Here is a 26,831-nt window from a genome sequence, read left to right on the forward strand (position 1 = left end):
TACCTGGACTTCTTTGTTAGGTAAGAATACATTGCTTTATTACTATAAAATTGAGGCCTTCAGTATTTTTTGTCTGTGGAGTCAGATTTTTGTGCATACAAGGAGAGTCTTACCACCCACAGTCAGAAAAGCATTGATTTCATAAAGGTCAAACTTCAACACATGCAAACAAACTTCTTGTTTCAGAATGACCATGCAGCAGGACAGCAGGTGTATTTTCACCCTTCCTATGGTATTTTCACAGAACCCCACCTCTGACCTTCCAGGAGGTGCATTTCTTCTGTATCTTATGCCAGCAGAAGTGTAAACCCAAATTTTGCTCATCTTAAATTTTTATTGTGCTGAAATTGGTTTGTGATTTTAAGTCTCAAAGAAACCTTATTATTTTCTCCTGTGGTGAATATCCCTCTGATGGAATATAGACTCTACATAAACATATCTCAGTCCTTGTGTTCCTAGACACACAAAGAAATTTTTACTCTTTTCTCACAAATAGATTTTTCATTCTCTGATTATCTTTACCTGTTACAGTTAACTGTGCTAACAGTTTTCATTAAGTCTTTCTTGGATATAAGTAACTGAAAATGTACAGGATATTCCACGCATGGTCTCACTGCATCCTTACAGTGGCATTAGCACTTCTACTGGAATCATCCCTTCTGACAGGTTTGCAGTTTTACAGAAGATGTCCACAGCAGCTCCCTGACTCCACTGCTGAACACTGCATCCCAACTCTCTTCCTCCTCAGTTTTCTCTTGAGTCAAGAGTCCCCAGGTTTCCACATTTCTTTGTCATGGGAAAGAGGGGCATTGTGTATTTTTCTTTCCAAGAACTATTCATTCTATTGGAATTGCATTTGTCTCCTAAAAGCCAAACCAACCAGTTCTTTTTGCATAATAACAATCCAACTGTGTGCTGACTATGCCTTCCTACTTTTGTTAGGTGACCTGTTCTTATGTCAAGGTTGTTAACAGTAACATGAAACCAGAATGTCCCAGATCAACTCCCACAGAGCACTGGTACCAGCTTCCTTTCAGCCCAGGACTTCCCTCTTTCTGTCTCATTTCTGGTAATCTCCATCCTCATTTTCCTAGGGTTTAATATTCCAGTAATAAATACAGCCAGATGACATCAGTTGCACTTCCATTGTTTAAGAAAGCAATTAGATCACCTAGTATAATGTTACTTTTATAAAAGCCCCTTCTTTTTATTCCTATCAGTAAACATCCTTTTTCTTCCAAATTAATTCCAAGACTTGCATTATAATAAAGCCCGACAGGTACTTCTTTCTGTTTCATTTCTTCCTGTAACTTTCCTGTATTTTTCTGTGAGATTGTACCACAAAGGACCTGATACACATTTTGCAACTCTATGTCCTGGTTCTTTTGTATTTCTAGGATAGCAGTTCCCAAGGTGCCAGTATGCATGAACAAGGCTCTCAGATTTTTGCTTACAATTAATTTGTAATGGATTTCCATTTTATCTTCGTGTTTCATTTAGACATCCCGCTGTGTTCCCAACCATCAGCTGCCAAGAGGCAACTACAGCTGCCTTCCCATAACCCAGCAAAACTGAATAGTGGGTTTGATCCCTCTGTCCTGCAGCCACACAGAGGAACAGATTTACCATGCCCTCCTAGTCACTGTGCACATGCCTGTCCTGGGATCCTGTCAGTTTATGGTGGCAGGCTAAAGACACAAATGTCTCTATTTTTATCTCTAGGTTTCAAAGTGTTTGCTCTGGAAAGGATCTGAAATCTTACAAAGTGTCTGTTATTTTCTGTGTGTGCACAACAGGAAAAAAAAAAAAGCACCACCAAAACCCCAAATTACCTCTTTTCACATTGTGTGAAAATCATGGTGTTAAACATTTTCCTCTTGCCAGACAGTAAATTTATTTTCCTTACACTAGGCATTATCCTAACCTACACACAAAGCTTTTTACAGACTTCCCAATTTTACCTGCAAGTGTTAGATGAGGCAATGAACCATGCACATGATTTATTTCTAAATTCAAAAACTTAGATTTAACAGGTTTAACTTCTTCACTTGATTACTTCATAAACTAGTCATTATTCAATTTTAACAGATCCCTTTTCCAAATAATATGATTTCTGTACCTTTTCTGCTAGATGCCAACAAGAATCTAGCAGGTCAACAAGCTGCAGAGAATATAATAAGGAAACAGTCATTCTTGTGCCATCAAGCAAAATTCTTCAGCTGTTTTGAAGATAACTATATAATATCTTCTGAATTGTGAATACCCCAACTTGATCTGTTTAGAGTATGACTAAAATGCCTAATCCTTACCAGATGCAAGTACACTCGGTTAAAGCAAGTTTTAGGTCATCAGTCAACAAGAGCTGAAGGTTCTCAAAATTATGTTACATCCTCTGATGGCTGGAAATGTGCGGAGGAGGAAGCTTTGAAAAGAACTCTGGCTGCACTCCGCTTTATTCAAAACTTTCTTTGTATTTTTTGTTGTAATAAAATTTAAAATTTATCAGAGGAAATTAAAAGAATAAAGGAGCCATTCCCAGACACGTCTCCTGTAGAGACCTGCTGTGCTGTTATTTTTAATTCAAAAGGAACAACAAGGTGAGCATCTGTTTTATTCTGTAGAAGAACAACTTCTCATTTTAGATGTGTGCACAGAAGTGGCTGTAATGTGACATGAAATCCATAAGCAAAGGCTTAAAGTTCTATCTGAAGCACTTTTTCAATCAAGTTCAAGTGCCTTACTTTTTGTTTCTGCAACCACAGATCTCTCTAATGCTTCCTATTTGAAAAGCTTTTGCCATGTGTTGCTTTGAGTATTTTTATTTAACTCTTCATTAGGAAACTAATTCCTTACTCAGGAATCTAATTTCATGTGGTTTGTTTTCAATTTATTCAACACAAATTATGTTTTCTCTATGTGAAATCCAACTCATTTCTTAATCTGTATGTTAGGGTACAATGAAATAAAATGGATGTGCTGTACTTTGCGTCCAGCATTGTTTCTGCACATAAACTTCACAATATTTTTTCTATCTACTGTGGTAATGAGAAAACCAAGGAGAGTAATACCAGATCCTGAACCACTCAGCTGTCAAGTGTCCATGGTCATAAAGACAATATAGTCTTTGGAGCATTAACAAGAGCTATCTCTTTTTTACTTTATTTCACAGTTGCCTTCTGCATTACTTTCTGCAGTAAAGAGCAAATCCACATTTCAATGCTCTGCTATACAGGTAGCATTTTAACTGCCACGGCACAGTTACTTTCCTTTAAGTACCTTGAGAAAATACTAAAAACCTCAGAAAAATCAACAAAACTGTTATTTTGATTTCCTAAATAGTAAATTCCTTAGGCAGTATTTTAAAACTATAGGAAAGAATATTTAAATTATGTGGGAAACCTTTTTTTATGGACTTTCTGAAGATAATGGAACTGACGTCAACTGTTGTTTCAGCTAAGTTTAATTCTAAATGAGTTCAAGACCTTGCCCAGAAGGAAGACAGACATTAAGTAATCAATAACAGCTGGAGTAAACCATGGCCATGACCTTTTAAACAACTTCTGGGAAAGCTGCAGATCTTCTGTGGGTCATAATGAATTTCAGGGAATTTATGGCTTCACTGCAGCCTATGGGAATTTCATCACTGCCACCAGCTAAGCCAGGGTTCTACTCTATACACTCCCAAGCAGAAAAGAGAGTCCCAGATACCCCTTTGTAGCAGCAGATGTATTCATTCCATGTGAAACCATGCCCCACTTCTACAGTGCCAGACCAAAAACCATACTGTGAAGATCTTAACATTTAAAAACTGTACCTGTGTTGATGTAGCAGCATTTGGGGTTATAGGTGAGGGTGAGTCACTTGTTTTTGGCTCACCAGGGGAAGCTGCTGAACCCTGGGATTCCTGGCTGGCTGGTTGATCTGGTGATAAAGCATCACTGCTGTCTTCATCAAATGAAAAATCATCCAAAGCTTGAGGGTAATTCTCTTGTCCAACTGCTAAAATGTTTACAGAAAAAGAAACAATGTTTTTTTTAAATTGCACAAATTGAATTTAGACATTCATGGCAGAATCAGCTAATTGCTGGAAAATGATCAGTTTTCAGCAGTCTAAACATATGGTACCTAAGTATTTATTGTTTTTTTAATATGAGAGCCATATTAAATGATATTCAAGGAATCAATAAAACCAAGAGTGGAGCAGAAGTGGTTTTAGTAAGAGTTTAAAAGGTACGTTCAACAGATGTGGAGTGCACACAGACACCTACGACAGGCTGAGCAATGGCTACAGATGTTTGATTACTTTGTAGTGATTTTTATTTTCAAAAATGTATTTTCAAAGTTTCATGTAAAAATGGGATTACTTTATTTAAATGATAACAAAGTTTAGGTCTCAGAAGCTGAAAGAGTAAGTAGTAAGAAACTTAGCATATGTTATCTTCCACAATGCCACGCAGATCACAAACAGAAGCTGTGGGACTTCTACTTGCCTATAATGGCTTCTTTAACACTGGAGTCTACAGGAAGAATATTTTTCTCTACCAGTTCCATAGGGCCAGGTCTCTGAGCAATCTTCTCATTCAGATCATCTGCCAACCGAGCTCTCTTCAGTTTCATCTGAGTAGCCTGTAGTGAAGGCTCTGCAAAGGTCTCTAAAAGGATATATTGATTCAAATATTGTTCCAATTGTTCCCCAATTTCATGACAAACAACATTGTCTTGTCTTTGCAATAACCATTCCACTTATATCAAAAGCAGCCAAGTATAACAGGTGACAGGATAACAGTCACATTTGTTAAAGGTTCTTTAGGGCCAGGGGAGAGTACAAGGCTGTCAGGTCATTTTAGGGCATGAGTAGAAACTGAAGCAATAGAAACACTCCATGTACAGACCCTATGCTATAATTACCATTACAAGTCAAGAACAATATGCAATAGCAAACAAATACACTGCTGAGAATACCTTCACTGCCACAGATTGTCTGGTAATATACAGATTTAGAATACAGACTACCACAGACACTGCAGAAGTAGAGAAATAGAGCAGATAAACCTTTAGAAACAATTCCCATCCAAGTGTCATTCAGGGAGATGACTGAGAGCACAAGTCCCTGCTGTGAGCAGCTCTGAGCAGAGCTGGCACGTACCTTCCAGGATGTGCATTCTGACCAGCTCCGAGCGGTCCGGCCTGCTCCGGATCTTGTGCTTCAAGAAATTCTCAGTCTTAAAAAGAAAGGAGGAAACACCATTAGCTACTGTTCACTTAAAAACTCAAAGCAGTTTGACAAATCACCCACATCCAATCAATGAATAGTTGCAGTTTCATTCACACTGGGGGGTAGCACTGTCAGAACACAGGCAGTAGAGGGGTTTTTCTTGCTTTATTCTGTTTTCCTAGCAGTTAAACAGGGCTGATGGATTTCCAACTTCTCCAAACAAGATGGGAATTGGATCCCACACCACCACATAATCACAATAGAATAGATTTGCTACAGAAAAAACTGCACAAGCATAATTTCCCCAAGTATCCAATCCTTAACTGGAGGTTACCTCCCCCCATATGTTTTAACCCCCGCCATAAGTTTAATCCCCACTGATCTGTGAAGGCTCAAGAAGTTCCTCTCAGATTTGATATTTTATTTTAATGAATTCTCCCAAAATAAAAGCACACATTATTACTGTAATGGTAAGAATTTTTCCATGTACTCAGAGAATTCAGTATCACAAAAATGACTCTCCATTTCCAGATGTTAATCACAAGTTTACACAAAGTGGTTTACCCTGGCTCGCTCCAGGCTCTTTATCTGCTCATGGAATGCAGCTGGACTTTTCAAAGCTGTGAAGGGAGAGTAAGAGTTAAATGGACAGGAAGTCATTTTTGAAAGAAATATGCTAACCAGAATGTGTGTATGGGTGTTTAACACCACCTCAGAGTTGTGTTTGCAGGATTACAATTGATTTGTGCTAGTTGTATACACCATATTTAGCAGAGATGAGCAATACTCCTATATAGAATACCTGGAATATTTGATTTTAACAGATTATTACCATGTAATGGTTAACTTTTTCACTATCTACAAAGGTGTTTGTTTACTTATCAAAACTGTCCCACAGTGGAAATTTTGTGAGGTAAGGTTTAGAATGCCAAAATACCTATTTAATTTAATTTATTCCACTGAATATTCTGGCTGTCCATACCTCATACTTCCTGTTATTAGAGAGAACTGGACCTTCCCTTAAGAACTATGTGCTGATTCAAAAATGAAACGGAAAAATGCAGAGGCCTTAAATGTTCATCTTAGAATGATGTCCAGCTTCTAAATAACCAAAAAGAGTAAAAAAACCCCTAGCAATAACATAAATTGCAGAGTGCTCCATCTCAGTGCTATTCACTTAGAGATTCTCCACGTTTTCTGTGCACTCCTCACTTGTTTGGCAACCTTTGTCATTCTACTCTTTAAAAACTGCTGCTTTTATTATTAATGTCAACTTATTTAAGTAATTCAGTTTATTTAGTAAACTAGTAGTAATTATTTAAATAGAGAAAATAAAAGCAGAATCAGACTATGTCTACAAATCCTTGCATTTTCATCACAATGGCTGAACTGAAGCATGGTGTAAGCACAGTGAATTCACTACACGCTCACTTGGTTATCAAAAGGATCCCACAAGTCTTTTCAAATGCTGATCATCTTTTTAATGATCTCACAGAAATGCTCATCTTCATCATTTTACATATTCAATTCATAATTAACACTACAGAAATACAAATTACTAGGCATAAGTCTTACGTGGCATGATGCCCTGGTCCACCAGCTGCTCTCGTGTCCGTCTCTGCTGCAGCCTCAGCTGAAGTACTGACAAAAGAAAACATTGGTTCCTGTGTGAGCACGGATCCTCATAAAGCACAAAACCCCCATTCCAACGATAGCAAGCACTGCAACCTTGGAAATACTTTCTGCTGTGTGTTCAGAGCCGACAGTGACCCCCAAGAGCCATCCTAGGAACAGCTGCTGTTAACAGTTCCCAGGGATTACTTCCATCCCCACTTTCACTGGACTTTGCTCAGTCTCATCTGATGCCAGGACTGTATTTCCCATGTGCATCCACTTTTCCTATCAGCCAGGCCTCATGAGGAGTGTTGAGCTTACATCAAGAAAACAGTGAGCTAGAAAGAGTTTAAAGCATAAACTGGAGCCCGTAATGATTACAGAGCCTTGCTGCATGTCCTGAGCCAATCTTACATGACTTCACTGTGCTGAAATAGAAATGAACTGTGCAGAGCATTTCAGAAGAAAAGCTTTATGTGTGTCTTGCTGATTGTTTCTTCTTAAGGTTTTTTTTTTTTTTAAATATAAAGACCTATTTCTTAATCAGTCTTTACATTAAAAGACTTTATAATTTTTTTTTAATATAAAGACTGATTTTCAGCAAGGTTTAACTAAGCCTTGCTGAAACACAAGAAACTGAAGAAAAGCAGAATTTTATCTACGTTATTTAAAAACAACAAAAAAGTGTTACAATCAGGAACACACCTTATTCTCTCTCTGAACATCAGAAGATGTTGGTTTTTTTGATTGAGATATGTGTTATCATAATTATTTAAAGGACAGAATAAATCCAATACTCTCAAATGTGGAAAAACAGCTTATAAAACTTCAGAGGTAACTTCTTACATTTCATGACATTTAATACAATGTTTCCCACACATTCCTGTGTGTCAACCAGTGTGACATATATTAAATACTACACCAGAAACCACAAAACCTGGGGGAAGACGTAGACATAAAAGTTTTATATTTTTAAAGATTATGGCTTTTTGTTGCCAGGGGGGAAAACAAGGGGAAAAAAAAAAAGTTGTTTCTTTCTTCTACTCCTCCCTTCCCCTTGTTTCTGTATCAATTTATCATAGTGCTTCATTATCTCTTTGACACATATAGCTAATACCCCAAAGTGAAACTTCATCTTCTGAACAAGGGACAATTAAGAGACAAAGTGTATTAAAGATGTAATATTTACATGCTGAAATTCTGACTTGAGAGCTTATTATGGGTGTATGATTATGGTATGCTGTTCCTATTGTATTTCACAAGGAAGCAAAACAAGCTAATGCATTGTCCAAAACATCAAAATGAATGTAATTTCTAAAAAATTAAGCTAAGGACAAAGTTCATTGTTTCCAGAATTTGAAAGGAACCAGCTTATTTCCTGTTCTGCAGTACAGGAAGGATATTCTTCTGGCTAAAGCATTAAGACCGGGAATAGCAAGTCCTGAAAACAAGGATATTATTTTCTTGCATCACACAAACACTGAGAGTTCAAATACAAACATTTCAAGGCTGTGGCACAGCAGATCTGTTCAGACTTTACAATTTTCTTTTACAATTTTTTTTCACTAAGCTTTCTCCTAAAGCCCATTTTGTAGGTGGAGCTGGTTCAGCTGTAACTACCTAAGCATTGCTAGGGATGTGCTTTCAATATTAGTGGTCACAAGTGGGAAAGAACATGATTATTGAATATATTAAACTGAACATTATTTCTAAATATAAATGATGGGAAGCCCTGCTGTATAGTTTAGGAATGTATCTATGATTTGTGGCTTCAATTATGGTCAGATATTTGGCTTAAGCTTTACAGAAAGACTAAAAACTGAACTATATCCTAAACAATGTACAGTGTAAAAAGAGAATATGCAGTGAGACTAGAGCAAAAGGGAGAGAAGAACAGTAAGAATGTACCTGCACATAAACCTTACGCGCTCACGTGTGAACCTTTAGCATTTTTAAAGAAAAACATGTAACAAACCTTTTGGTCTCACATAACATTGTCTGACCATCATCTGTTCATCTACACTGGGCATTACAAAGCAATAAGGGAAGATTTTGAAGTTGTCCCATCTGTATCTGGACAAGTCATAGAAACAGGGAGAAAATTAGAGATATAGAAGATATAGAACATGTAGTTATTCACTTACTAAATAAATATCATGAACTTATATATTACATAATAAGGAAAGGACAGCCTGTAGCATGACTAATAGGAAAGCACTGCAGGGGGAATACTAAAGAAGAGATGACTCACAGTTAGAAAGATGGTATAAGATAATAACTGAAGATTTTGACTTGACCAGAGCAAGGAGGTTAAACAGAAACCAAGCTGGATGAAAACCAGATGTTTGCTTTTGCAATCAACTCCAAAACGAATGTTGAAAAAGTGTTTTATATCTACACTTTTTAAAAAGATAAATATTGAGCAGTCAAATGCATTATTAAAGAATAGAAAATTTTCAAATAGAAAGCAATCTTGAATAAAACCCCTAAACATATTATTTTTTAAAGCTGGAAAGCTAAAAAGGTTTTGCTATTCCAAAGCAAATCCGCCAATATTGGTATCCCAATAAAAGAGATACAAGGATCTAGAGGAGCCAAAATACTTTCAGCCCCTACAGTGATACAAAGTAAAAAGCAGAGCTGTTTATAAGGAAGAAACAGAACTGCCTGTGTGTGAGTTGCAGAACTCCAGCCGGGTTACAGGCCAGGTGTCAGCGCAGCTGGTCACAGCACAGCCAGCAGTGAGCCTGCCCTGGCTCTTAGGTACAGACACGCTCTCTACACTGAGGGGAACCTGCTGTGGGAGCAGGAGTGAGTGTGAAAAGCTCAGAAGGAAATGGGGACTCACAAAAAGTGGCTCAAAGAACAGCCAGCCTGACAGGAGGATGGGAGTCATGGAAACTGAATCACACATTTTCAATAAGGAAAATATAATAAAATTATCTTCAGAGACAAGGATGAGCCAGATGAGAATTCCACTTATGGCAAAGAATTGCTCATTTATTTCTGTGAGAAAACAGAACGCAGGTTGGTTTAAATCTAATGTAATTAAAGCTAATACAGGCTTATCATACATATGGAAATCCATACAGCAAGAGATTTCCAGAACAGTCAGTAACACACAAAGTGGTAAATCCAGTAAAGCTGGATGAGATAAGAGGACACAGCCTAAAAAAAAAACACAAAAAAACCCAACCAAAACAAAAAACCCCACCAAAAAAAAAAACCCACCAAAAAAAACACCAAAAAACCACCGTAGCATTACCCAAATACAACACACACACACACACACATATAGATATATATCCTTTTTTTTCCTTTTACTCTTGTTCTAGTGTGGGTCAGGGTTTGGAATCTTTTCCTTTTGTTTTTCCCCCATCCCTTTACTTTAAAGAACCATTTACAGACAAACCATCATGGAATGTGGGGAAGGGAGAATTAAAAGACAGGAGAAGGAGGTACTACAAAGCAAAGTTGCCCTTGGAATGGTATTTACTCAAACATTGTGTTTTACAGATGGTTCTTATCAGAGTAAATCCATTCAGCTTGCTGCCAGATAGTTTACCTTTCACTTTTACACTTTTAAAATCAGGGAGTTACCTACATAACATCTAAAATCATAAGTGATCTCCAAAATGAAGACACAACATTAACAAATATTAAAATGTGTTGATAAACTATTACATTGTTGATACTGTTCCTCCTATTTAAAGTACACGTGCAAAAGAAGGGCAATGTTAACACTACTGAGCAAACGTAGTTGCTAAAAGACAGTACAAATATTTTGCACTTCACATTATCTGGCAGCAATCCTCCTTCACACCACTGCAACTCTAAAAATTGTCTGTGAACTGCTTCTGAATAAAAGCCATGCACAGAGAGAGAGAGGTCAGTCCAATTCCTGCTTTGACCGAGGGAGAAGGGAGGATATTCCTTTTTGTTTTCAACTAAGCATACGATTTTAACACTTGAACACCAGGTGGAGAGATTCCACAATTTCCATGTGTTTTCTTAAGTCAATAAAATGATCATTAAAGCTTGAATAGCTTATTTAATACTAACTGACAAAACAAAACAGCATAATCCCTCCTCACAGTAAGAACATCTGGTTATCTGACTCTCAGAGTCAGCAGAAGTCTTGTGACTGCACTGGAGGTAGAGTGTTTGGGCAGCACAAAAGCTGAGTGCCAGAGGCTGGTGCTCCCACTCTTCCAGCTCCTTTGAGTGTTAGCACACCAGGGAATCAACACTTCTGAGCCAGGGAATGGAGATGATGGAACAGAAAGGGGAGCTCATCTGTTAACCAATGCACTTGGTTATGTGGAAGTGCATTTCTGTAAAGCAGCAACTTTTATAAAGCCAATGCCTCAGGCCAGGAGACCTGCTCAGGTTCAGACACGGTGTGCCCCAAAGGGGCAGAGACTGAGGACAAGCAGAAGCAGCAGCTCCTCCTGCTGAAGCGCTGCGAGGGGTGAGAGCAGCAGTGCCACAAACAGGGCCTGAGGAGACACAGCACGTCCTGTACCCCCTGCAAAGGCAGCAGACAGAGCGCCCTGGGCATCTCACTTGCTGTGAGTGGCAGAAAGAGTGAAATAAAGTGTATTATTAAATCACCCACAACAAACAGCTTTTATCAGAGCTAAGCAAGTGATTCCTGTTACGAATCTGTAACGTGTATCCTACAGAAGAGCAGTCTCAAAGTAGTACTACATAATCACAAGCACTGGAATGTAAAGAGCCAAAAATAAATCAATAGTTGTCCTGCAGGAACAATGCTATCTACGCTGATTGACAAGCTTTCACCACTGCTTCTTGCCTTGAAAAAAAACAGAACACATATTGTGCACAGTTCCAGCACTAATAATTCCACATCTAACATAGTTCACTACATAGCCTATTAATTTAAGATCAAATTTTAATCTTTTTATAGAAGGTACTATGAAACAGCAAATAGTTGTTGCCATTTCCCAATTACACAGCTGAAACAAACATTTCACCATGGACACAAGGTCCAGCAGATACCACACAGTACTTTCAAATGGCAGCAAGAAGAAGAACAACACATCGAGATTTTTTTAATGTTCTGTATGTAATAATCACATTATTCTCTTGAAGTTAAAATCCAACAGATATTACCTATTTAAACACTTAAAACTGCAAGTGGAAATGAGAGAATGTAATGTCCAGCATTCCTCCATAAGCCCTTGGAAATTTCCAAGAGCGGCAGAAACTCCAGTGCAGGCTGCTAGGCTGGCTGCCATGGAAACAGACAGTGCTGGAAACACGGCCGTTTCCTTTAAATGAAAAGCTCTTGCGCTGAAAGGCTCCATTTCTTTCTGCCAGCTGCCAACAGCCCCTCTGCAGCCGGTGGCCCTTGGAGCTGGGGCACGGAGGGCAGAGGCCGCAGCGGCGCCGGGCACCGCGGCTGGGCACAGGAGCAGCTGCACCCTTGACGCAGATGTGTCACCAGCGTGTGGCACTGCACAGAGCAGAGAATTCCACCGGGCGCGGGCGAGCTCCAGGAGTGATCCCGGCATCGCCTCTGCCCTGGAACCGTGGCCCAGCCTCACAGGGCAGCAGCTCCAGAACTGCAGAACCTGAGCAGCGAGGGCTCAGTGCATCCCGATTGCTGCCTGCACCCCAAACCCCATCTGCTCACATCCCCAAGTCTCTAAACACCGTAACTGTATGCTAGGTTAATCTTCCAGAGATAGGTTTTGCTTTCTCCTGAGCTGAGATAGTTTCTCCCTCAACTCCATGATGAAGTGTTGTACTCTATCTATTAAAAAATTGTTACTTTCCCCCACTAATATTTGTTCTGCAAAGAAAAAAATAGCAGAAAGTACATTTTGTGTAGTAAATAAAAGAAGAACAGGTGATATGCAAGGTGCACAATTCAGGAAGGTTATGGAATATGGTAGTTTGCACATGGTATTACACATTCCACTGGTCCAAAGTAAGAAATTTGTTAATATAATGTTCACTTCATTTATATGGCATGTCAAAGAAGGAGAGGTGAGACAACCATGAAAATAGCTACCTTGAATTTGATGGAAAGTATTGTAAGTTGTATGGAATTTTAAGATAAAATGCATTTTAAATTGTGGTACTCATTCCCCATCAGCCTGAAGATGGTAATAGAGCATTTTAAATACTCTTAGTTTTAAAACAAAAATAATTTATCACCAATTCCTCTTGTAAAACGTATCAGTCATCATCCAATCATGGGTGAATGCCTTCAAAACTTCCACGTATGCCAGGATATAATTCTAAAAAGTTACTATTTTACTTAGTTTAACTTGCTTTTCTTAAAAAACCCCTTACTTGCTTGTTACATAATTTTATGTTCTTTTTTCCCATTATTGTATAAGTGATTTTTCTGCTAAGACTATATCCAAAAAAATTAAGGAAAGTTGAAGCAGCTCTTCTGCGTATTCATTTTAAACAATTATTCAGTCATACTTCCATTTCAGCTTAGAAATGTACTGTATAAGTGTAAAGTACATAAGAGGAGACTACTGAGGGCCATTTCAGATCATCTCTCCAGAATTCTGGAGGGAAGCCCTGCAGAACCTCCAAATCTCTCAAATGATACCACTGTGATTTAAAGCTTTTGTCTTCAGCCAGTGCTGATGCTCAGGTGAGTGCTTCCAGCAGTAACAGCATCCACTGAAAGCAGAAAATGAAAACCTAGATGGCAAAGAGACCTGCATGTAAACTCAACATTTCAAACAAACATATGAACTATAACAATATCATTAGCTGGAGGCTTAAATGACTAGGATATAGGACAATCTGTATTGTATCCTATTGCTATGGAACATGTTGCTTAGAAACCAACCAGAACATACACAAGCCTTCAAACGAATTACTGGGATGTCTGCTGGGATTAATTATATATATATATATATGTATGTGCATGGATATGTAAAAAGCAAAATCTATACTCTTCATTATTCTGTTTACATCTTTAAAATGAGAAAAATCATTACCATCTTGGGTGAGAAGTCTCAACAAACTAAAGCTTATACTTCCATTTTCTGTAAAATTGCGTAACTTAAGTATATTAACAATAACATTTTCTAAATCTGCAAGTATTACTCTGCTTAGTGCAGACCTCTGATTTTTAAAAAAATAATCTGCATTTCCTCAAATACTACTATTAGCCAAAAAGTGTACTGTCAAGGGACTCATGAAACTTGAGTTTAAATTCTACCTTGGTGATAATTTGGAGTGCATTACATAGAATGGTGACAGATGATTTCCTGCCAAGCCCCCTCCATTGCCCATGCTATTCCGAGGCACAGCAAACAAAATGCACACCCAAGCAGATTCTCCAACTCAGGAGACTACCATTAATTCCAGCCAGAGGAAGGTGGATTGCCACTGAGCTGCCTGATTGCAAACGGGGATGTGAGCAATGGAACTGAGTCAACTCTGCTGCAGACAGCTCCAGACTCTGCAGATGCTCAGTGGGTGAGTCCAGCTGATCCCAGGGATGGGGAAGTTGCTGCATTAGGGAGGATCCTGCACTGGAGGCTGAGGCTCCCACGTGTTGTGTTGGATGTGACAGGACAGAGCAAAGCAGACGGTGGTTTCAGAGTGTGGTTTCATAACTCAGTGTGATCTAACACAGGATTACCAATGAAAAGCCAGTGGTCTGTGCCTCCCTCCACCCCCAGCTGCTTCTGCTGCTTTCACACTGGCAGAGGTGCCTCCTGTCAGGTCTGTGCTCTGGCCTGGCAGCACCATGAAAGAAGCAATACCCACTCACTTCGGTTGTGTGACTCCTAATGCCAACACGAGAGAGAGGCTGGCAGTAAGCAGGGTAGGGCTGGATGGGAATACACCTGGCTCTTGGCAGCAGCAGTCCTAATCCTTTTATAAAATCTTCAAGAAATCTTATAGATGCCATAGCAAGTTTTTTAAAAGCTCTTGGTTAGCCACCATCATCTTCTAACTGTATACAGATTACATACAAAATCAAATTAGTACATGGTAGTCTTGGTTTATTGAAGTAGTTAAGCATGTGTTTATTATAATGGTCTTACAATATATTTATTATTAAGTGCTACACTGAAGAAGAAAATTCTGCGGAGTAAGTGCTGATTTACGACACACAATTATCCCACGACATTAAAGAGACTGTTTATGGTAGAGTTTAGCACAGCCCTGCAGGATCAGTACACACAATTTACAGTGCTTCCTTTATTAACAAAGGAAAAACACTTTTTTTGCCAGTATTTTTCTCATTATCTGTGTCTCAAGGAATATACCTGATGGACTACCACTGATAAGGGGTAATAAAAACACCTCTGAACACAGATAACACAACTTAGAGCTTTTTCTTTATAAAAAACAACCAACCCAAGTAAACCAAGAGCAGAATCTTTATCATGCCAGGGCAGGAGAGAAGAAGAGGTCAAGAGTATCATCAATACTCAACATGCCAGCAACAGCAGGAAGTGTGTTGAATAACCAATTCTCATGCAACATGGATTTGATTGCAAGGGATGAGGGGAAGAAGTCCTTCCTGACTACACCTGGTAATCTGTTACTCAGGCAGCATGAAGACAATTCCAGTGCACACCTGAGAAATCCACTCATTCCACCCTGTATCCTGTTTCCAGCACTTGCCAGTCTCCAGTTCCTCACAAACCAGTAAATTTAAAAAGCATAACAAATCCCGGAAAGAAATTGTGTTTCAAGGTGGAAATAAAATTTCCTTCCTGCCTAGTTTTTTTTTTTTTTTTTTTTTTTAATTAGAGTAGCCTGCAGGCAACTGGTAACTCTGAAACTCAGATTATGACACGAAAAATACGGTGCAAACAAACTGGGATTCAGCCTCCTTTTAAACCCCACCTAAGCACCAGACTGAGCTGTTTCACCAATTTAATACTGTGTCTTCAGGAGTGTCATACAGCTCATCCATCTTTATACTGAAACAATTCAGGCTATAAAACAAGACTTCCTCAGCTCTCCAGTGCTGTTGGAAACCTTTCAATCTGCAGTCCAGATATATTCCCAGCTCCTAATACATGCACTGTTTGATGACACTGAATATTCCTTAGTAACTGTATGCACATTTAAGGCTTTTCACTTGAATTTTCCAAATGTTTTGGTTGCTTACTTGACAGTGCTACAAGATGCTGCAGGAGGTAGAGTCAATGGTACAGGGATTTCTGAAAAAGCTGTTTAGTTAGCACTGTGTGGTTGACCTCAGAGACAGAAAATATCTTTGTTCCTTGCTCATACAAAAGGTAATTTTGATCAGACAGATAAAAGCAAGAACTTTTTTCACAAAAAAGGCAATATGCAACAATAGTATCTGAGCTGTTTACAAGAAAATAGGGTAATTAAGAGGATTTCCTCCCATGCTACAGGATGCTATAATGTGTATCAATAGCCTAAGGAACAAAAAAAATTCAGCTTTGCAGTCTAAACTGCTAATGTCCTTAATTTGCTGAAGACAGTGTTATTATTTTTGTTTCCATCAAAAATATCTTTTCTTATAAAGAAATACGAAGTAAAAAAAATTGCACCTTGCAGTTCTCTTAAGGTACTCATCGCTGAAAAAAGCACTGCACTATCTCAGGAATTTTAGATTTATCAAACCTGTGCAATGCAGCTTATGAAACAAAGGCACCTTTTGAAATACTGGATCTCCACATAATTACATTTTTAATTTTTGCAAGTTTTATCATTCACAGATTATCTTTTTAAGTATATTGTGTCCTAAGGAAGAAACGTTTGAGAATTCACGTGGCAAAACCAGCCACATCATTTTAAGGAAGAAGAAAGGCGGAGGAAAGAGGAGGGCATAAAAAAGAGAGACAGAATGGCACAGGCTAATCTAGAAGATACTGTTCTGTAAAATAAGTTGTTGTACAATTTATGTTTTTAAAAAGTAAAATGTGTTACCTGTAGTATTATTTAAATAGGATTAAACTAATAGCTGCAACTGATTTCTAAAAGATCTATAAAATATCTGAACTACATATTTCATAACATTATAAACTGGAAACATGGAGCTCTGTTTTAGTCCCTCTGGATGTAAATTAAGATTTGAAGTGTTTTCAATAATCCATTCTATATACCACAAGAAAGAAAATTATTGTTTTTCTAAGCTTTAGAAGGAGGAAAGGCTGGAAGAGGAGATCCTGTAGTCAATCAAACTCTCAAGAAGAGGTTCATTATTTTAATCATTACACTGCCAAACTTGGGAGAGATAAAAGAATAAGCAATATTCACTGGGGAAAGTGAAAATGGAGAACAGGTACTAAAACACAGAAAAGGAAGCAAAGGTAGTGATTATGGAAAACATATCTTCTTGTATGCACAGAATCATTTAAGCTCTAAAATATTAATGAATTTAGATTGGCAGAGTATCCCATAATTGCAGGTTTTTTGCTACTCTGACAAACCATCATTACTGTAATGTACATTCTTTCATCCACTTTCTCCATAACTGACATGCTTGAAGAGGCCTGAAGATAATCATTACTGTGGTTACTCATCAGCCCACCTACACTACCCACCGTGCTGCATTTTGCCATGTTTTTCTGCCCTTTATTTCTTGGTAGCTTACCCCAGATAGGTTTTGTTTCCTACAGCACTGCCCACCCCTCTGACCCTCGTGGCTTCCTTCTCTCTCGCTGCTGTGCCCAGAGCCTCAGCAGCAGCAGCAGGGCTTTACTGGGCTGGTTCTGAGTTGTGAGACAAAACCACCCGAGCCAGAGGCCACTGCTGGCCCTGTCCTTCAGCCACGGTCTCCCAGTCAGTGCTTTCCTGCCACAAAGGAAGCAGAACTGTCCTGCTCTCAGCCACTGCCCCCGGCAGCACCACTCAACCTCTCTCTCAATCCCTGTCAGACCTTCAGGACCAGTACAGTGCACAGAGATCAGTGTTCTCTCTAGCTCCAACTTAAAGCTAAGTAATGGGGGTTTTAAACTGACCTGTCAGATACTGAATTTAATACTGAATATGAGCTAGCTTTTTGCCATTTTAGACATTATTAAGGTCCAAATTTAAAAAAGAAATGAACAAAACCCCCAAACAAACCCAGCATGTAAATTCTCATATAGAACTCTTGCCACCACACCAAGGGAGAAATCTGAATCACCAGACAATCCAGAGATATCTGGAGGAAAAAAGCAGAGTGCTGTAAAAGGAAAGCAGGAATTTTGTCAACTACAAATACAGTTTGTGTCCTATTGATTAAGCAGCTGGAGTTGAGCCCAGAGCTGCAGGAGCCTGGTGTTAACTCCCACCCGTGTCAGTGGCTCTGGGCAGGGCTGGCAGCCGACCTCCAGAGGTCTCTTCCTTCACCCAGGCCAGCGGGAAGAATCCTGCCCGCCACGAGTGAGACAATTTCCCTGTCTCAGCAGCAGTATTGCCTCAGCCTAACAAAGATTGCTTTAAATGAATCTCATATAATTCTATTTGTCAGCTTTAAATGATGTTCCAAATATTCTCAGACTACTGCTATTTTAGAAACTAATGCCCGTGCATTTTATCAATTTCATGCCCAGTTGAAATCCAATCATTTAAAAGAAAAAATGTGGAATGAAAAGCGCACTTCTCAAAACCAGAATCAAATCTAATTTAAAGTATGAGGGGAGAACAGGATTCCAAAGAAAGAAAAGACCTGAGAAAAGCACTGTTGAAAATGAGGTAGCAATATGTCTAATACTAAAGGTATGTGGGGTTTTATTTTGACATGCCATATTTCATGATGTTTATTTCATTATATTTATTTCAATAGAGACATTTTGAAGCACTTTGTGCAACATTTACAGGACAATTTCAGAGTCCTTCATTAATTCAGCACTAAATGATACCCTGAAAAGACTACTTGATTGCTCATTTTTCTTCATACTACAATTCCTATCAAGCTATCGTTATTTTACTAGTCTCAGGTAAAATTTCAATTCAACTTTTAGGGGGTTGTTTTGGTTTTTTTTTTTTTTTCAGAGGGAAAACAGTACCTCATGTAATGCACAAAAACTCTTCCTGACCTAGAGCATTACATGAGGCATGCTGTGAACTGAATGTGCCCAGGACTTCTGCATTCTCTGTCCCCCAACCAGCAAGTGACTGACCTTCCTTGAGACTTTTCTGGCTGTTCACCTCAAGGCATTCCTTCTCCTTCAGCGGCTTAAGATCTCCTGCAGGTAAGATCTCGGAAAAGCCCTGCTGCTGTTTCTTGGAGCTATCGATCATGGTGGGAATCCTTTAGAATGGCAACATCCAGCACGGAAAAAACGCAGGCCGCAGTGGGCAGCGGTGCAGCGCGCTCCGCACGGGGCCCGCCGCGGACTCCTACGGCAGCAGCCCGGGCGCCGCCGCGCCGCCCATGGCGCTGCCCCGACTCGGTTCGGTTCGGTTCGGCTCGGCTCGGCTCAGCCCGGCTCAGCCCAGCCCGGCCCGGCCCACCCCGGCTCGGCTCGGCCCGGCTCGGTTCGCTGTGCCCGCTCCGAGCCCGCAGCCCACTCCCAGCGCGGGCGCCGAGCGTGTGAAGCACAACTCCCAGAGCCCGCCTCTCTTCCCAGACAGACACTCCCCCCGTGCCTGTAGTTACGCTCGCTTCCTCTGCACATTGGTGTTTCAATGTGCAGCTCGGTGGTCAATCATCTGACAAAGAATGAGTCAAGCGGTTAAAAATAAATCCAGCAGTTGCTGGAGAGCATTCGCTGATACCTAAGACAAACTGCTGCTGAGGTCTCGCTCCCTTTGCCCCCTTCCTTCTCCCTGCCCCCACTCCTCGGAACACTGCTGCAGGCAGCAGAAATATTTCATCTTTGCCTGACCGGCACATTCATTCCTCATTATGTTTCACCAGTAAACAAAGCTGCACAGCGGCATTTGAAAAAGTTATAGTTATGTTAGGGAATCTTCCCACCCACCCAACCCCAGGGTCTGGTTCCAGAGACATTTATCTAGCAGAGGTAACTGGGAAAACCAGTGATTATTTCCATGCCTTTCCCTGCAGTATGAGAGCCTCTGTTCCTTGTAAATATCTAAGCCCCGAGTACTTTATTATTTTCCTTTTTGCATTAGTTACACATCTCATTATTCCCAACAGTTTCAGGAGTATTTCCTCCCACAGCTTCTGATCTGCCATTCTCTGCAGCATATCCCATTTATCTTACATGAGTCATCAACTTCAGTGTCAACCTGGAAGATTTCAGGGAAATGGATCCCCTCTAATTACCTGGCATTGGCCGTAAGGGAACAGAAGACGAGTCTGCATTTAATTTCCTGTACTTAGAGAAAAGAAACTATACATAATGTTAAAGAGTCTCTACATGTCAACTAGGAACTCTGGCAGGTGTATTTTCCCTTCCCTTTGGCCTAAAAATGCTATCATTGCACACATTTTGCACGCCTCTACTTTGTATTTTAAATCCTTCAACCTGAAATTCTAAAGGACATCTCCATTCAGATAAAATGTTTCACTTCCATAGAATCAGATTTGAAAATATCTATATACATTCAGAAACAGAATTTTTAAAAGTGGAAACTAGAAAAAAACCTCATCTTTTCCTCCTTGGATCTTTCTAAAGACAGTCACTGAGCACTGACTCTTGACGCTGACAGTGCACTGCCAGGGCAGTGACACACGGGGTGTGAGGCTGCCTGGCCCAGCCAGCAGGATTTGGAAGCCTCTCCCATTTCCCTGCTGCTGGGAGAAGGGAGCCCTAGATCTGCTCAGAACTGCAGACTCCAAGGAGGTGCGAGCTCACCAGGCTCCAGCAACCTCTTGACATGTAAGGAGCTGACATTACAGGCAAAAAACTCTCTGCAGCGTGAGTGATTTGAGGCCGCTCTCCCAGCCTAAAAATCCGTTGTCTGCACATCATTTGTATAAAAATTATCAGCTTAAATTATGTTCTGCTTAAAATACAAGTTACAGACTATTCCAATACATTTGCTTTTGCAGTGATTTTTACTGAACACAAGGAAAAAATACTGTGGAAAAGCTCCTTCATAAATCAAATTAACTTCCTCACTGCCTGCACCTGAACACTTCCTGTGCATAAGAAACAAAACTACTGTTGAGAAACTCCACATATTCAGAAAATAAAAACCGAGACAAGCAGAATACAAACACATACTGCTTAAACTTAAACACCCATTAACTCTGACACAGTCAATAAACAGAATATTACACACATATAAATGATTATATAAATGATATAAATGATTATAACTCCCCATTTTTCTTGTACCAAGAGAGAAATTAATTGTTTGGATGGATGAATTATATTCTAGCAGTGTAACAATACCTAACAGCACAAATTGTTTTATGAAAAGGGTACAGTCACTTCACACGCTCTGGACTATTTCCCAATGATTCAGAAAACAGTATTTTGAAATTTAAAAAATTTCACGCTCTAATGAGGAAATGTGTAATTAAAGAAGCCAAAGGAAGGCATTTTTCTTCAAACACCATATTTCTGAAGGAAGTTCTATCCATGCCTATCCCTTTATAGTGCTTTATATAAATTGAGAGTGCCCAGTGCTCAGGTGAAAGCTGACCACAGTAACAGCAGCTGGGTGGGAGCAGTTCAAGCCTTCAGGAGCATTTCTCTGGTTCAGAAAGATGAGTTTAGCCAGGAGTTGGTGCTCTCCACTCCTCCCCCTTTCCAAGGGTAGCCACCCCACAGCAGATCAATGTGCTTATCTTCAGCTACTTGAAGTTATACCTCCTATTTTGCTTCAATTTCACCTCTTAGATCAATACAAGCTTAACACAGAGATGACAATTTTAGAAGGTCTTTAACAAGTCTGATCGAAATCTCAACAGTAACATGCAAAATCTTTAGTAAGAAAAGCAGGAATTATAGAATTTATGAAAAATAAGAATGAGAAAATTCTTGTACAGATGAGGAGAGATGAAAGGTCAAAATGATGCTGTGTATTTTTCATGTAACCAAATACTGCCATTGCCAATAAATGCTATAGAATATGGAATAGTTGGGTGAGGGTAGACATAACAAATGAAGACAAAGAAAAGATGCATTTGAAGAAGGAAATAGTTCTGCTCCAGATTCAATTATACTGTGAATATGGAGAATATCTGGATATTCTGCTCAGGGCTAAGTTTCTCTTAAACCCCTGCATGAAGAATAACATTTATCTCTCACATCATGAAAGAATATTCCTATTCCAACAGCCTTTTGTTTTCCCAGCAGTCTTGAATATACCTTAATCCAAGCTCAACTGATACCTTGGTTTTACTGGTTGAGTGTGCAACAATATTGTTCTTTTGTAATTTGTAACTCCTCTAGAACAGTTTACAAATGTTCTTACCTGTGACTGCTAAAGCAGCACAAGGACTTCTCAGATTTACTCATGCACTTTCAAACCTGATGGTAATTTTTTAAGCTCTTATGAAATAGCAGAAATTCTGTCATTATTAGAACCACTACCCCCACACTGATACATTGAACACACTGCCTATGTTTGGGCAGCATCTGCCTTGAAGATTGTTTTGACAGATAAAAACTGCTTTGTACTTCAGTTACTTTTGTTGTTGGTTTTAAAGGACCCTAATTCCACATTTCTCTGAAAAGAAATTGTGACTTTACAGGTGGGAACTTAATACCTTCCTTACGGCCTACCCCAAAAAACCCTCTAGAGTAAGTATTAGTGAAACAATAGCAACATGTTTGTTCTTTGATGACTCTTCATTTTAGCAGTAATACAGTTAGCAGAACAACCCATGAATTACACAATATAAATTTGGGACAGAAAAAGCTTGGGATCTTACAACTCCACTCAGAGTTTGAAATGATTTTGTGATCAGTGTTTAAAAGTGAGCTGGAATTTGGATTGTCATTTGAAATTGATGGCATTGTTAAAAACAGGCAGAAAACTTTTTCAAATTGCAAATTTTTCATCTTCTCTTTCTGCTGCTGACTATTTAAATAGAGAATGTTTTGTAATAGAGAGAACTATTCATTTCCAAACTAAACATTGGACATAAAACCTCTGCTATTTGAGCATGTACCTGTTTCAAATGAGCTGTTTTTAACATTACAAATAGCAAAATGAAACTGAGAATCACAGAGAAACCTATAATGACCTAGAAACAAAACTTGTGGCTGAGAGACTGGTTTCTATCAAACAACAAAAACCAAAGTATCTCTTTCAGCTGAAACAAAAATCTAAAGTCCTGAATGCTGTATTTTTCAGTTACAGGTTTGAACTCTGTTACAAACTGCATCAGTGTACCCAAATCAGAAGGCGAAGTAAAAGATACACAACAAGCTCCTAGTTTCAGTGAAAATGAAATCTGTTAGAATTTGCATTATTTTCAGAGGGCAGAAGTACCTCTTATTTGAATTTCAATTAAAGTTGAATATATTGCATAAGAGTGGGTGAAATGAAGAAAGAGGACTCAGAATTGAACATTTCTGCCAGTTTCATAAACCAGAATCTCATTTTAAGAGCAATGCATTGCACAAGTTTTTCACAAATGTTTGCTTTACATCTAAGGTCATCAGTGCTTGTTCCTTCCATTCTTCTGCAGCACAGACTCCAGTGTTCTGCCAACCTTCAGCCCACAGCAAAAGTGTTATTTAAAAGGTGGAAGTGTCTAGTAGATATTAACCAAAATTCCAAAGTACAGGAGTACATGCAGCCCCAGTGCCTGCCTGTCTGCCCATCACAACAAACCCTTATCTGGGTGAAGCATCAGTGATGTGCTGAGTGACATCACTGACTGGGAGCAGCTTCACAACCTTATTAAACACCAAGTAACTAAGCAACAATTGCTTTAACAGTACATTCCAGCTCTTCACATCATATGGAACTCATTCCTTTGCAATCCGACCAAAAAGAAAAACAAAATCTAACCAAATGCCCTTGGGTGTTTAAACTCTTTCACTACCACAATAACATTTTCAAGTGGGAATAAAGCCTAATTAGTCAAATATCTATTTCACCTTGGCTTTACATACACCTTGATGAATATCTTGGTGCTTTATATTGTATTAGGATAATCTAGTTCTCGATCATGGTGTAATAATTTCTTCACATAGGAAAATAGTGCTCTAACTACACAAACTAAGGCATCAGTTTACACAACCCCTATTATAATTTATTCTATTACTTCTATAAACATGAAGAACATTACTTCAAATTATTAATTAAGGGGAATTGTTTTGGGGGACTTCTGTTCTGCCTATATTCTCCACCGCTGTGGCAAAAAGACCCAAACAAGACAAATAATGGGCACCATCTACCTCAGTCACCCTTCCCAGAAAAATACCAAATGCTTACAGTGATGTCAAATTTATAAGTCTGCATGTTCTTCTACTCCCACTAAAACCCACACAAATTCCTTTTAAGGGAGGACATATGTTGGCAGTGTTCACTTCTTAAATGAAAACTATCTTCCATTTGGTCTTACCCATATAGACATCTAAATTAATAAATGTTTTTTTAAATGTGTATATAAAGTACATAAAAATGTGCATTTTTGTATATGTTTAACTATACAAATCTACGTTTAACTGCATATATATATCCTGTAGAGGACAATATTTAGTCATCCACTGTGGTACCTCTGATTTGCAAAAGTTGCATATAATAAGTGCTGCATACCAATTACCAATTCTGTTTGCTCCATGTTACTTTCCTGTAGTGACTCTGTCACAAACTGACACTTCAACGGCAACATTTGCAGTTAGGACTTAGTTCTAACAAATTAAAACAATTATACAGTGGAATTTAAAATTAACTCAACATTCTTTTCTAGCTATGCATTTAGTTGTGCACAAGGAATTTCAAGAGAAAAGGTCAGAATAAGACAGTTTGATCAAGTGATCTCTTTAAAGGAAAACATGCTTTCTGTATCTCCTGTAATCACTCAAATGCCAGGCCCTCAAACAGGATTTCACATATACCAGATGCCTTCAATTGAGTCAGTCACAGGTCATGTCTCCTGTGTTAATCTCTTCACAATAAGCAGATAATTAAAAAAAATAATATCTATAAATCAAACTAAAATGATGGAATGTTTGTTTAGAAGTTTACCAAATGGAATGACCCTGCTGGAATTCTTTCATGTAGCCTGTGAAAATGTCAGAATATATTCCATTTAAGAGGTCACAGTCCCTAGAGATCTCTGAGTTTTGGCTTGTATGTCTTTTCACATGCTTTAATATTTGAAAATTGTTCCTTGTAGACACTGACTGATGGCCTGGGAATGCTAGGATTGTGGGAACTGGCAGTACCAATGACAAAGACAGACTTAGTGGGAAATCAGTACCTACTCAGTTTGCGCTCTCCTCTCGGAACAGATAGGATGACATTCAAATATTTACAGGAAGACCGAGGGACTTCTGGTTTTTCTACTAACACGGTAAAAAACCAAACAAAACCCCAAAAACAAACTCCCTCCAAAAAACAGAGCACCACCAAAAAAACCAAAGCATAAAGACAAATATATATTCATTACAATATGCTGCATGTTCTTAGAAAAGATTATTTAACAGAATATTTGCATTGGATGTTCCATGGGCTATTAAAACCTTAAGGGAAAGACAAACCCCAGAATCACTGAGGCTGGCAGCAGCCTCTTGAGATCCCCTGGCCCAAGTCCTGCTGGAGCAGGGTCAGCTGGAACAGGCTTGCCCAGGACAGTGCCCAGGCTGATTTTTAGTATTTCCATGGGTGGAGATTGCACAGCCTCTCTGGACCACCACTGTACACACACACATTATTTATGACTACACTATAAATGCACACACACATTTCTACTGTAAGCTTACAGAAATTGTGCACTTCTTTATCCAGATACACCTTTCATGATACACTTCCTTTGAGTTCTGGTTTGTGGGGAATTTTTATGTTTGGCTTGTTGATGTTATTGGTGGTGGTGGTGCTGTTAATCAGAGTATCTGCATGCTGTTTTCCAGATCTCATTGCTTTCAGTGATTATGAAACTGCTGAATTTAAGATGATTTTTCAATTATATTCCATGCCAAGCTATTACTTTAATCAGAACTAAGTTTTCCATTTGTTGTTTTCTAGTCTTTCCACTAGCCATCTCTCCTACACTCTGTGTCCCTCCCAGTTCTCTCAAGAAAATAAATCCTAAGCACAGTGATCTACCTATATATCATTACAAGAGGAAAAAACACACCTAATCACCGATCTCAGAGCAGTGGAGAAAAACCTGTCATACACAGATGCAAGAACAATGTCCCAAATCTCACCTGATTCTCTAATATCAAATTTGCAGTTCAAATCTATTAATTGCACAGAGGATTGAGAATTTGTTCAGAGGCTATAAAACTATGCCAAGAATGCACATTACCAGTGCTACATACTGAGGGAGTGGAAGATAAGAGATAACAGGCAAACTAATATACCACAACTCTTAGATGCCAGAAAAAATCCCTTGGATCATCAAATTTATTTAAATAATATCATTAGGTTAAGTAGGATGTGGATTTCATTCAGTTATTTTAAGAACTGTGTCTCCCAGCTGACTCGACTGGTCCCTTAGGAGGACTCAATATACACCATTTGGAGTATTTGTTTTTGTTTGGGTTTGTGTTGGGTTTTGTGTGTGTGTGTGCATGTGTGTGTGCTCCATCTTGCCCTGAATTCTCCACAGTATCCCACAAGCTCTCCAACTCCACAGGAAGCTGCAATTCTCACCTGACCTTCGGTGCCTCAGGGTCCCTGCTCCTGAGTGTCCCTGTTCTTACACAGCCAGGGGCACTGCTTTCTCCTAATTGAGATTTTACCAGTCTTGCTTTAAGATGTTCACTGTCCCAAGGCTTTTTTCCTACAAAATATCCAAGACTCTTGGTTGTTCTCCGAGAATTAGCCCAATTCTGGTGGAGAACAGTTGCTGCCAGCCATGGGAAGCACAGCACCACCTTCTCTGTCCTCCTGCAGTTCAGGATGCACAGCCCTAAAGAGAAGCAGAGGCAATCCTGTTCCTGTGCTGGCTGTGAGTCTGGAGGAGCAGACACCTCAC

The 26,831-nt window shown here is 39.1% G+C and overlaps 1 protein-coding gene across 3 annotated transcripts in view; it reads right to left on the minus strand.

Annotated features, from left to right (window-relative positions):
• Positions 1–26,831, minus strand: part of MRTFB (myocardin related transcription factor B) — a 66,584-nt gene that overhangs the window by 19,816 nt on the left and 19,937 nt on the right. For 2 of the 3 annotated variants that reach the window (XM_041401513.1, XM_041401511.1), the window contains exons 4-8: positions 6,791–6,856; positions 5,780–5,835; positions 5,147–5,222; positions 4,491–4,652; positions 3,815–3,999 (exon numbers count right to left, since the gene is read on the minus strand). In XM_041401513.1, the coding sequence (XP_041257447.1) occupies positions 3,815–3,999; positions 4,491–4,652; positions 5,147–5,222; positions 5,780–5,835; positions 6,791–6,856 (545 nt within the window). Of the gene's footprint in view, positions 1–3,814; positions 4,000–4,490; positions 4,653–5,146; positions 5,223–5,779; positions 5,836–6,790; positions 6,857–18,930; positions 19,374–26,831 lie in introns of those variants that run through there. The other variant, XM_041401512.1, reaches the window with a different exon arrangement.

Source organism: Onychostruthus taczanowskii, unplaced genomic scaffold (assembly GCF_017590055.1).
Source record: "Onychostruthus taczanowskii isolate IOZ18803 unplaced genomic scaffold, ASM1759005v1 scaffold19, whole genome shotgun sequence".
In the NCBI taxonomy this organism is placed as follows: Eukaryota; Metazoa; Chordata; class Aves; order Passeriformes; family Passeridae; genus Onychostruthus; species Onychostruthus taczanowskii.